We start from the raw sequence: 13039 nt of genomic DNA, 5'->3' as shown, positions 1-13039 counted from the left end.
CCCCAGAGCCTGAATGCTCACAGTGTGCGAACGAGCGCACGGGCACCGGCAGCCCCCACGACAATGCCACCGCACTGGCCCCCGGCCACACCAGGGAGGTCATTTTCTTCTCAGCAATTAGTGAAGTGGTGGCATCACTAAAAGAAATTGAATAAAAACATTCAACCCAGCTGGGTTCCCAGTTTGCTCTGTTCTCACTACCCTTCCTTCTGGGCCAACCGTGGGGCCCCAGCAAGCAAGAGCCCAATGCCTGTGCACTGCACTTTCATTCAGGCCTGGTTGGAAAGGGCTTTTAGGAAAGAGGAGGAGGGGGAGAAGTAACCCTTTGGCTTTCTTCTTTTACAACAAATGTCTTCCCTTTTTCTTTTCAGGGAGGAAAAATGCCAGCTTCTCTAAAAAAACTGCAGCAAATGGCTGTTTTCATGGGACTGTTCAGTGGTGGGGGATGCATCGTGATGTATAATCTTATGCAAAGTAAGTCTTGCTGCTGTTAGCAACCTTATTTCTCCTCTGCCCCTTTCATTGGCTTTTGTGTAGCAGGGAAAATAGCAGCATGCAAGATGTGAAAAGCAGATGAAGTTAAGGGAAGTGTGGCTGAGCCTCTGGGTTCTGCCTCTGTGGGCTCTGCTTTGTTCATCCCCAGGGCTTTTGCTCTCCCAAGCCCCGCTGCATGCATTTCCAGAGGCGAATATTGCATAGGAAGCAAGCTGTTGTGGTCAGAAGAAAGTCTGGTTTTTGGGGGTTTCCTGAGGGTGAAGCGAAAGCTTAGCCAGTAATACAGGTTTCATTTCTTCACTGAGATTTTATAACTGGGCAGTAAAAAAGACCATCTGCGAGAAGGTATTAATGTCGAGCAGTTTTATCTGTAAATCTCTGTGTGGTGCTGGCCCTTAAACACAATGCATCTGTGAAATGCTAAGACATCATTAGTTTCTCCTGAATGAGGGATAGATAAGAGCATCAGCACTGAGAAGACCAGGACAAGGAGAGAAAACTAGACAGGTGACGTTGCTGTTTATAGACATCTCTAGTTGCTACACATCTCTAGCCAAGAATCCAAATTACTAGTCCAAGTGATAGATGTTTCCTTTCTCTAAAACAGCTTCTAGATATTTAACATCAGAACAGAAATAGGCTTTGCCTCTCTCTCAGGGGGTGCTATAGGCCTCTTGGCCCTATGCCTCTCCCTTGTTGGTGCTATCAAAGGCTATTGCTTTTCACCTACCCTTATATCAAAGGATGTTGCCAGAAAAGTGTAGCCGAGCCTGTTTCTCAAGCCTTCAGATAAGCTCCAAAACCTCCCCTTCATTTTACACATATTAATAATAAATCAGACAAGGCTGGAAAGCAGGATTTAATTTTAGGCAGCTCATGCCCTCAAGCTCTGGAGTACCTGACAGAAATATAATCCTTACGCTTTAAAATATTGAATCTGGCTTTAAAAACGACATTAACATTTTTTTAATTTTCAACTTCAGCATTGTTATCTAGAAATCTCATGGGGAAGTCACCCCCTTGCTATACAGCAAGTCAACAGGGCTCGTTCCTGCATCACTTAGCTGTGCAATCAAGTGGTGCAACACGATGGCTACTTCTGCCTCTTCTGCAATACCAGTGGCTACTGAGTAGCTGTCTGGTAGCTTGGTGGCAAGCAGCGGGAGAGGGTTGCTTCCCTTTCTTTGAACTGAAGGGAAGTTTGCATGCACATGGTCTCTGTGCAAACACTCAGGTAATCCTATTTCTGCTCACTCTCCGTCACCTCCACACCCTTCTCACGGAAGCAGGCTGCTCAGCCAACTCCAGCATCCTTTCAGCTTTTCTACCAAGAGATGTGTGAACAAATGGGTTAGTTGGATATTTTATGTTTAAGGCATGAGATGCTAACAAGGAACAGCTGAGAAGGAGCACCAGGAAACTAGAACCCATTTCCCCTCCAACCTGCAGGATGGACACAATATATTTTTAACGTGGTCTAGGTGGCTGTTTGCCATAATCTAGAGGCACTAAAGGGCTGGCATGCTGCAACTCCTTTGGCTGGAGCTCCTTAAGATGGTGCAGGGGGGAAAGGGGAGATCCAGCTCATCCTGCAGCCTAGCAAAGCTGTTTCTATGCCAACTGGATGTTGCCTGCTCACAGAGGATGCCTCTAATTAGGGAGAGGAGGCATTCTTCTGCCTTATGCTCCAAGATTATTACTGACAGGCAAGAGACTACGAAACAAACCTTACACCTTGTTCTAAACTCTTTGAAATGTGAGGGTAAAGTAGCCAGAGTAGAATTTTTGCAAATGCACACTCTTCGCTTAACTCTGCCCTTCTTGATGTCAAGAGAGGGAAGTTAAGCTGGCATGAGTACATCTAGAAATCCCAGCAAGCGAGCCTTAAAACTGTTAATAAGCAAATACCTGCCACCATAAGGGGGGTCGTCAAGTTTCCAGGCTCTCAACTCTGCGCTGTCCATTGGCACCCACGGCACAGCTACACATAGCAACCAGAGATTGATAAACAGCAGTTTACCACAATTGCCCTCCATATGCCAACACTGCAGCATCCATCTCCTGTGCTATTGTGGCTGCTTGACCAGTAACTCTAATGGTGGTTCCCTGTGCTTCCCTTTGAATGCATCTGTCTGTAGAGTTGCAGCTTTGTGGCTGCCACTTGGAAAGCTGTATCAAGACCATAGCAGTGGTTCCACAGCAACAGCTGTTCCTGTCCCACATCAATGTCTGCAAAATATTCTCCATTCCTCAAGTATTTTATGTACCTCCTATTAAAAAAATATACTTGAATTACCCTTAGAACATTTCAGATATTCATTCTTGTGCCTTCCCTCCCCCGCTTTTTCTTCCTTTTAGATGACCTGCAAATACATGAAAAGTGAGGAGACACAGCCATAAGCTGAACTGTATATCAGTGTGGAACAGGCTATGTTCAGAGCCCTTTTAACTTAAGTGAGCTGAATAACATTTGATGCAAGGGTGTGTTTCCTCCTTTAGCCAAAGTTCTCCTAATTAATAGTTTCAGACTGTGCTTCAGGAAAGGTGTTGTAGTTTGGAGAAAATTTTTTTTTTTTAGGGTATGTTTTGATTTTAAGTGAACAGTCTCCTCACTACCCTGTTTCTCTCACCTAGAAAGTTTTGCCAGGACCCAGTATTACCAGCAAGCTTTGGAGCAACTGAACAGCAATCCTGATGCCCTGGAAGCCCTGGGTGCCCCGCCTCTTAAGGTTCACAACATCCGACTGACAGATGGGAGTAATCGTGTAGACACAGAAAGAGCACAGGTAATGCTGGGGAGGTGGTGTCACAGAGTGGCTTCTCAAGATGTCAGGTGACAAGAGATCAGCCAGGGATTTGGTGACCTGATCAGAAGCTCACAAGTCACTTGAGGACACTGAAAGGCAGTAGAATAGGATACCAGTTGATTTGGAAGAGGAATGGATTTCTACTAGACTAGAAACAGCATTAGCAGCATCTTCATGTTGTGCTATATGGGTACATCACAGAATACCAAGGGACCTCTCAAGCCAGCTGATAGCCCTCCTGCCACTGTAAGCCACAAAACCGTTTTCAGAGACGTATCAGATCCAGCTTTAAAATAGCACCTGTCTCCCTTTGCCTGCCAGATATGTCCCATGCTAGTTTTTAAAGTTCAGAGTGAAGTTTTATAGCCGCTTGCAGGCTATGCTGTGGTACAGAACAGTTGGTGTGGTTTCTACAGGCACCTGTAAGTTTGTGTCATGGAGAACAGTTGCCCAGCCTGAGACTGAGTGCGTGGGTTACACAGTGACTGGAAAATGCTGCACTGCGTGCTGAAGTCTTGCACAAGGCTGCCCTGTGTCAGCCCAGGGCTGGGCCCAAGCAAACCTTGCAAACACAAGTCCACCTCCACTCAGCGTTGCTGCCTGAAGAGGACTTTCCATCAGTGTTTTTACCCCTCAATCCAGGGCTAGTTGCCCTTCCCTTGTTTTGCTGGTGGCATAAAGTGTCCCTAACGACTCTCCAGGTCGTTCACTGGGGTAACTTGTCACATTGGAATAGTTTTGTTCTTCCTGTTGAGTAGTTCTGAATTTTGGGGACCAAGCAAGGGCATTAAGGAATGGGTCACACAGTACAATGAAGAGAGGGACTGTCAGGGCAAGATAAAACCCCCGCCTTTAACCAACTCAAATAAAATTCCTTTCCATTTCACTCCAGGTAGACTGCACTCACGTGATATCCTGTGCCAAAATGTTTCCTGGGTTTTATAGATTCTGCCAAGAAACATATCTGAGGAAAAAAATGTGCAAAACCCCACACAGTCTCTTATGCTGACTGAAAGGAAGATTAGCTTTCCCACTGGTGTTTTCTTATGTCACTGTTTAAGAATGCTGGTCACTTGGGTGACTCAGGATGAAGTCAAACCCTGCCTTCTACCGACCTCACCCAAGACACAAGCCACCAACTTTCTTCTCCACTTTTTCATGCTCCTAAGCATTCATGTTCCCATGAAATAAACTGGTTAATCCTCATTATACCATAGGTCAATTTACTGACTTCACAACATTCCCATCTCCTGGGTCTGTTGGAGAACACCTGGCATTTTCTCTTTGTGATTGCAACGCCACCAGCAAATGCTACACCCGAAACATATTCCTTTTTTTCAGACATTAGACCAAGTTGGCCATAGTCACTGCTGCAGCTCCAGCTTTGTTTGTCAACAACTGAGTGATAAAATTTGTGACACTGAAAAAAACCAAACCAAACACCACTGAAAGTCTCATTGCCTTGGTGTGTGTTAGGGGACTCATAAGTAGAGGATCTCAACCTAATGGCTTGTTATGGTTATGGGAAGCTCTAACAGTGCAGGTCACCTTTGGATGACCATGCATTCTGGTAAGGAAAGGTGTTTGCTCATAAATATTTCAGAGAGCGAGTGGTTTTCCCTGGGGGTTGCAGCTGTAACACAGTACATTCTTTCAGCAGAGAGAGATTAATGCATGGCAGAACAGACATACTTGTGTAGCCACACACATGTTAGCTGTTAGAATAGCTTGGTCAAACTGTGAAATACAGCGAAAAACATACTTAGAGTTTAAGGCAAAGAGGTGTTAAATCTTTAACTGTGGAAAGAGTAAATGTCCTTTTTGCTTTGCTGAATCTTTAACATGCTTTTACATTTGCAGATAAAGTTACCAGTATCTGGAACAAAATCGGCAGGATACCTCTACATTAACTCAGAGATGGACCACTCCCATCAGTGGTGCGTACTGGAGGAGGTGCTGGGAGAAATGTCTAGATGCAGGCAAAGAAGGGGGTAGAAGAGAAGAGCAGAGCAGGATATTTGCTTTAGTCATCCGTGTTGCTGAGATCATGCACACAAAGCAAGCGGAAACTCCTGTCTGAAGGTCTTGTGAAAGGTCATTAACATCGTTATGACTAAAATGTAAATTAGTTGAGAAATATATTGAATTCATCTCTCTGAGTGCCAACAGAAGAGCAACATGAGCCATTCATTTGTGTTAAGTGTGTTCTGCAAACTGTAGCTTGGTACACATACAAATACTATAAGCCAAGGTAATACATTGTTCCCTCCCAGTTCTCCTCCCCACGGAGGTGCAGAGGCTGTTAAACAGCAGTCCTAACTCTAGTCTGGTATGGATTGCAGTAGGCAAATCACACATTACACCAGAGCCATGCAAGGCAAGCTAAAAATGCAGGATTTTTTTTTTCATTTCCTAAATATAGTCCTTATGGTTAAAAAAAAGAAAGTGCTAGAACAGATATATTATACTTGAAGAATGCTCTGATTCCACATCGTATAGAAGTGACTTTACGTTTTTGTAGTACTGAAGCCTGAAAACCTCCTTTGTCAAGGGTAAACTGGTTTCTAGAACTGGACAAGGAATTACTACGTGAATTCAAAGTCCATCTTCCATTGCAAAAGACTAAGTTTTATTAAGATGCAAAGCTTGTTAGGTACTTCTGTTAGCTCTGTTTAGAAACCAAAAGCTACAAAACTTTTACTCAGCTGCCACCAGCATATGGTAATGTTTTCTTTTCATAATTCGATGAGCATGACTTACAGGATTTCTCTTCTGAGTAAGTACAGGAAGTAAAGTGTAAAATGATGTGAGGAAGGCACTAGACTAGGACTTGAAAAACTCAGTACCAGGCCTGGCCTCCTCCCTGGAGACCAGAGATAACCCTGGAGGTCCCCAGCCACCTTTCTTGCACACATCACTTCCCTGGTGCCTCAGCTCTGATCTCCTCATTCCTCCTTAGCCCCTCACAGACCAGGGAAATAACAGTTCCCTGATATTCCATGTTCATAGTAAGGATAACTGAAGATTGCAAGGTGTTGAACTACGTTAATGCATAAATATCTCTCAGAGTTTTGTTTTAAAGTGCTTTTAAAAAGTTTTTTAAAGCTCTCCATGTATTTCTACAAGCTTAAGATAAAAAAAAAAACCCACAAAAAAACAACCAAAAAAAAAACACACCAAAAAAGTAAGCATCTTCTTGTAAGAGGATTTATGGCAGATGAATCTGTCAGACTCAACCAACTCCATCTATGTGCAAGGTCCTGTGTACAGCTTGTGGGGCTAAGGCAGGACTTGAGGTCCTTGCACCCAGATGAGGAAATAACAGTAAAATGGCTGGGACTAACAAACATGTAAACAGGCTATCCTAGTGGAATTCCACAGATTATGGATGTGTGCTTTCCCAGTGGTGACTGGGGAGGCAGTCAGGCCCATACAGACAGAGGTACATGACACTGGGAGTTGAGTGCTCTGTGCAAGAGTAGTTTAAGCCACAGAAACGCATCTAACTCTGAGCGTGCAGTCTGTCCATAGGGGTTTATTTGTTTATAAAAGAGAAGGCAACTGAAAAAAGGGAAATCTGGAGTCTGTGAGCTCATTTGGAGCAGGAGGAAGAGGCATTTGCTCAAGCACAGGCAGTGCAGGGGTGAGGAGGGTGTCCAGAGGTGAGGGCGACCAAGGCACCAGTCGTGCAAAAGGACAATTGCCCGCCCCGAAGTGAACGGAGGGAAGGGCTGAGACCCCAGGCCACACTGTGGGGAGGGAGCAGTTCCTCCTTCAAGCCCAGTTATAAAGGAGGAAGTTGCTTGTCCTAGGTTGGGGGTGGAAGCAGAGGAGGCAAAGAGCCGTGCTGCAGACCCACTGCACAGAGGTGCAGCAGCCTTATTACCTAATTTTATGTACTCAGCACTGACTCCAGCAAAAGCAGAGCTGGGCGAGCACCAGGACCTTTTGTAAAAATCCTGTTTTAGTACCCCAAAATAATAGTCCTTTCCAGCTGGAAAAGCAGCATGACCAGTCTCTCAGAAGTGGGTTTGGAGCAGAGCTTAGAGGAAGGAAAAGGCTCCCCCTCAGTCTCCAACAAATGCAGTTTTCCTTCTTTGAGTAACCACTGTCGTACCCTGTCAGGGTTTCAGCAGTCACAATGAGTGATCACACAGTTCAAACTCCTCCAAGCCAGGATAATTCCTTAGCAACACCGTCTGGCTCCAAGGCCAGAGAGGAGTGGAGCAAGGAATGTACCCGCAGGAAGGAGAGGAAAAAAAGGCAATGGGTTGGGGGAGGAATGTCCTATCTAAGAAGAGCTGGCAGGATTTTATTTGAGTTGCAGCAAATAGGAAACAGGCATCCCAGACCTTTGAATCTGGGCTGTGCTATGCTATTAGGGAGAAAAGCTTTCAGAAGCTGGCATTCGCAAACTGAGTTTTAAAGCACTTGAGAGAATTTTTAAAAGCAATGAATGTGTGGAATGATTTGTTTCTCTGTGCCAGTTATTTCTACACTGACTTTACTATTGTATTAGAAGTGATTGATACAAGTTAAAAATCTGCTTTGTTTTGTGTCAGCTGGTGCCTTCAGGATGTCACCTTGAAACTACGGGATGGTCAGAATATCCCTGTTTACCACTCCCGGGTGGAAAGCATTGGTGTGCAAGAAGGCTAAAAATCAGAGACAGCTGCTTCTCCACCTCCCATTGAGCCAAAGGAGCCATTAATCGATTGCATCCTGCTGTGTCCATGAATGTACACAGTTGTCACAAGTGACAGTTTCACTTAAGTGGGTGCTCTCAAGACAATTTTCTCCCTAAGATTGACCTCATCATTGTTGTAATTGTAATTTCTTCCTTTTACTAGTTTATTCATGTGTTCAACAGAAGCCTGAAATAAATACCTTGCAAAAGACTTGCTGCTCCAGAGAAGTCACATGTTATGCCCTGTGTGTGCTGGTATTGTGAATTTGAAATAAATAAACAAACTACCAGGAAACTTAGCTTTGTTTTACAGTTACAGACCAAAGTCAGGACAGTTGGGCTGCTGTGCCATGGCCAGAAGACCAAGCCAGCTTCTCAAAACGATTCCCTTGTTGCTTCAGTTCTCACTCATTTCTCAACAAGGTGTTACCTAAACCAGGAGCAATGAAGTAGCAAAGATGAAGCTCAGCAGCAGCGCCCTCCATGCCACATATCAGGTAGATTTTCTCTCTTACAGATATAATTAAAAAGTACATGAAATAGCTGAGGCTATTCCTTGTAACTTAGGAATTCCAGGAAGAGACTCACTACTCACACTGAAGGTCACTCAGAAGAAGCCACTGCCTCACGCTGGCACTGCCTGACACGAGTTCAGGAGAGGACATTTACTTAGGGAGAACACTCAGGAGGTGCAGAACAGGTGAAGTACTGCCACGGTTCACTCTGACTACAACAGGAGATTTTGGCTGTGCCATGATTCTGTCCATCAGGTAGAGAATTGCCCATCACCAGAACTAAGCTGAGGAATAGCAAAAAAAAAAAAACAAACAAAAACAAATCAAAAAACAAATGGCCCGAAACAAACAAAAAAACCCCAAATGCATGCATTTTCCACTCCCACTCCAAACTGCACACGTGAACAATTGCAAAGCCTAAGGCACAGTCTGAGACATTGAAAAAACACAAGTAACTGTCCTGCCCTCATACCTTAAAGTAACACTTGAGCCATTAAGAACATCCAGACAGAAGAGTATTTTGGGTTCACTCTAACAGAGATGCTTAATCAAGCTGCAGCTAGGGAATGCCCAGGGCTTATATCACTCAGTTCCCTTTTCCTCCCTCTTCATGTCTTCATCCAAATTTGAGTCCTGGAAACCCACTTGAGGCACAGGCACTGCAAAACTTTTCACAGAAAAAGCAAACTAGATCAAAGAATCATTGAAGAACAGTGGGCATTTTCTTGTTCAACAATGAGCCAGCAAGTTGGGCAAGGTGACCTTTGAACAAACCTGAAGAGCAAATGCCGTAGTAAAAAGAAGGAGGTATTAAAGGACCACTGCAAAGGCATCTTGGACAAACAATTTTAGAAAGAAACAATACACATGCTGTAGTTTGAACTTCACAAATAGCTATCAGGATGAACAGCTCTTGGGAGACCTGATCCAACCTGAATGAAAGCCCAGCAGACCAGGGAGAAGATTAGGATGAATTAAAGAGAGACAGCATTACCCAGATGGAAATAACTCCTTACTGGTTTTGTAAAACAAAATACAAACCATGTGATTTGAAAACATCAGCTGTGCTCTACTGCAGGCCACCTGGCAAGAAGAACACCTGAGAGATACAGAGCTCTCCTGGCCACCTGGTGTCTCAGAGCTTGATCAACTATAGCTTTTGGTCACTGAAGAAGTTTGGTGAGGAACCAAACAGTTGACAAGAAAAAGCCAAATAAACCACTTCCCATCCATCAATTACCACTTCCCTGGCTGCAGCTTTGATTTCTTACTAATCTCTATAAATGATGTGGCTGTGGAGAGCAACCCCAGCCTGTTCAGTCAGACATAGTCCCTCCCTATGTCTTCACTGGCTGCATCTGGCACACATTGCTGTTCATCTGCATTTTGTCACCTCTGTGTGCTTAGTAAGCCTGGAGCCTGCAATGGCTGCCAGGTGAGCAAGTGTCCAGGAAACCTGGCCACAACCACCCCAGCCTGCAGCACAATGCTGGCTCACCACCTCCTTGGCTCTTGAGCTGGCACACACAAGATCCCCACTCTGGCTTCACAAATTGCTGCACCACACCACCACTGCATGGCCTGGCTCTAACTCTGGGTTTTCCAGACCTGGAAGAGGTATCCCCACACAAACCTTACCAGTAATACTGGAGATTACCTCTCTTGGGGGAAGCAGAGGTTTCGTCTCTCACTTTCCCCCTAGAGACCCAGCAGAGCACCTCTTAAACTTTGAGGACTCCCAGTCATCCAAACCAACCAACAGGGTCACCAGAGCTGTAGGAACAGGCAGTATCATCATAGCATACCAATTCTCTAAATCAAATCTTTAAACCCAGAGGAGTAAGGAAGCAATGGGTGGAGCTGGAAGCCAGCAAATCAGTGCAATGGGACAAGAGTAAAATCACAATCAAATCCCTGCCTTTGTGTTATTACCAAAGAGTCAGCAAACACAGAATTTCTTACCTCATGACCTTGAAGAGCTGCAGAAGTCACTTCCTCTCCATGTTTGAGCTCTTTTAGGATGCACATATTCAAAGGCAGAAAAAAACTCAGCAGGCTGGTGCCAAGCTGCTTTGGCCATGTGGCTCCCATTAAATACATCACAGCCCACGGCTGCTTTCAGAGAGGACACAGGTGCAGCAGGAGCAGGCAAGGGAGCTGGAACATGCCAGGAAAACAGGGAGAGCAAAGGTCTCAAAACACAGCAGCTGCTGAAAGGCCAAATAACTTCAAAAGGGCACCTGGGCCCTTTGCAGTCTTTTCTTCTAAGGAACACTGGCGCAGATTAAGTTCTATTTAACTTCATTATGTCACTGAAACACTGATTTCATTTTTATTGAGAAAATATTCACCTTTTGATAAAAGACCCTAGATCCAACAGAACAATTAAGGTTGGGAGGAGCTTTGGGAGATCATCTAGTCCAAGTGTTTCATTCCCACCAAGATCAGCTAGAGCATATTACCTGGGACCGCATCCAGTCAGCCTTTGAAGATCACTAAGGGTGGAGACTCTATGCCCTCTGGACAAGCTGTATCAGTGTTCAACTATTCTCACAGTATAAAAAGCTTTTTCTTATGTTTGAACAGAATTTCAGTGTGTGCCCACTGCCTCTTGTCCTGCCACTGGACACCACTGAAAAGACCCTGGCTCCATTCTCTTTAGTCTTCCTCTACACCGATAAGATTCCTTGCTGAACCTTCTCTTCTCCAGTTCCAAGTCTCTCAGCTTTGTTAACAGGTGCTGCAATCCTTTAACCATTTTAATCGTGTTCAGTATGTTAAATAATTTCTTTTTAATTGTCTTGAAAATTTGCACAGTTCCTTTTCCAGTTGTTGGTGTGGTTAAAACAATCGTCATTGTCATGACCTTCGCTGGATTGCGTGTTTGTTTCTTATTCTCTAGTTTGATTTTAATTGCTTCTGCCAGGCAGCCATCACCCTCAAGGAAACTATCAAGGTGGCAGACTGTTCAGGGCAAGGACTTAATTTACAGCTGAGGAACAACAAATATTGCTCAGCAGACTGTAACAACACTTGAACCTACTTGAGTTGGACCCAACTAGCACACAGGGGCAGTGTAAAGCCAGATGTTTTAAAAGCACTACCTCCAAAAGGGCTTAGCAGGCTGACATGTTCCCTTTTGAATATGTTTCTCTGAGGATTAATAGAGTTTTGTCCAACTTATGGGCTGCTCAGTTAACTTTGTAGCTTGGGCAGATGTCTTGCATTGCACTGGGAACACGAGTCATTTGGATTCATCTCTCATTTAGAAATGAGAATGCATCCAGTTGTTTCTTTCATCTTTCCTGCTTGCCAAAGAAAAATCATTTTCCTGCATGTTTTTTGCAAAATTTGCAAGTTTCCTGCAGCAGGGCCCAGGCAGTCCTGTAACACAAGGAGCAATGGAGACCCGCACATTTTTGGTGTTACTTTGGAAGACACATCACACCTGGCCAGATGCCTTTGGTTCATTTTAATTAGCACCAATTGTATAAAAATAATAGAATAATGTAATTTCTTATGCAGTGTAGTGCTGTTTCTGTTAATTTGCTTTCCTAGAGGATTTAGGAGCAAGCACCTTTATTCAGTAACTTCTGACAGACAGTCTTTGCCTCTCTTTGCTTGGTAAGGCCCACAACAAGGACTTCCATCCAGTGACCAGACCAGCTGGATCTCACAGGGTGCTACTGGAAGGTGGTGGACAGTAAGGTGATACCCCAGCGGCTCAGGATATTCCCCTGTGAGGATTAGTGAAAAGGCACCTGTGTAACTCAGTCTGTACGCTGGCATTACAAATTAATTGAAGAGATGGGGTACACTGATTTCAATGCATCACCAGCTTAGCTGTGATTCTAATTGCACAAGCAAGCAAAGACTCAATTAAGTTCTCCGTGTTTACAGGAAAAAGGATAATCCCTTCAAGTAGTTCCCTTTCCTCTCCTAATTTTGCTGTAACTGTTGTGGTCCTAACGCTCTGCTTCACCTTGACAAATCCTAACTTCTCCTTAATTAAGAGAGATTTTTACACCCATATGGACCTAATTTTTTTCTGTTTTATAAAGCTTCAAGGTTGTATTTTTATGGAACCAAAATATTATACTTTAACAAAGCTCTGCAGTTGTTAGCTGTCTTATAACAGGAACGATTAATGAAATTAAGCAGTGTTAGAGAGGAAATGCCTTTCCATAGAAGAAGAGAAATGGTTTCCTCACTCTAGGATCATCACCTAGGATCTAGCTGATGCTCTAACTTTCCCCCAGGTAGTCACATCAGGCAAATAACGTAGTTCTGGACACAGCACATTTTGGAGGGGATATCAAAATTTCACTGCTTAGGAGCAGACACTACAGCATGATTGGTTAAAGGTGGATAAATGCTGATTTGTATCTGCTCCAACCTGTCCTGGATACACAGCTGTCAGTTGTACATTGCACAGTTCTTGGCATTTAAATACCATCTTTCCAACCGCACATCCTCAGGCAGGTCATTTCCCACCTCTTCAACATCTAAAACAACAGTCCTAACGGAAATGTGCT

General features: G+C 44.2%; 2 protein-coding genes across 3 annotated transcripts in view; both read left to right on the top strand.

The window, feature by feature from the left end:
- LOC126647900 (cytochrome c oxidase assembly factor 1 homolog) overlaps positions 1-8284 on the top strand; it is a 51681-nt gene extending 43397 nt beyond the window's left edge. For both annotated transcript variants that reach the window (XM_050330494.1, XM_050330501.1), the window contains 4 exons: positions 372-474; positions 3130-3281; positions 5163-5239; positions 7865-8284. In XM_050330494.1, coding sequence (XP_050186451.1) covers positions 381-474; positions 3130-3281; positions 5163-5239; positions 7865-7961 — 420 coding nt within the window. In that variant the 5' untranslated portion in view covers positions 372-380 and the 3' untranslated portion in view covers positions 7962-8284. The remainder of the gene's footprint in view (positions 1-371; positions 475-3129; positions 3282-5162; positions 5240-7864) is intronic.
- Positions 1-13039, top strand: part of EGFR (epidermal growth factor receptor) — a 1326436-nt gene that overhangs the window by 418050 nt on the left and 895347 nt on the right. The gene's annotated exons all lie outside the window — the stretch shown is intronic.

The sequence above is a fragment of the Myiozetetes cayanensis genome, unplaced genomic scaffold (genome assembly GCF_022539395.1).
Source record: "Myiozetetes cayanensis isolate MyiCay16 unplaced genomic scaffold, myiCay2020 scf1, whole genome shotgun sequence".
NCBI lineage: Eukaryota > Metazoa > Chordata > Aves > Passeriformes > Tyrannidae > Myiozetetes > Myiozetetes cayanensis.
The sequence above is the reverse complement of the archived record's forward strand: the minus strand, read 5'-3'. Positions and strand labels throughout refer to the sequence as shown.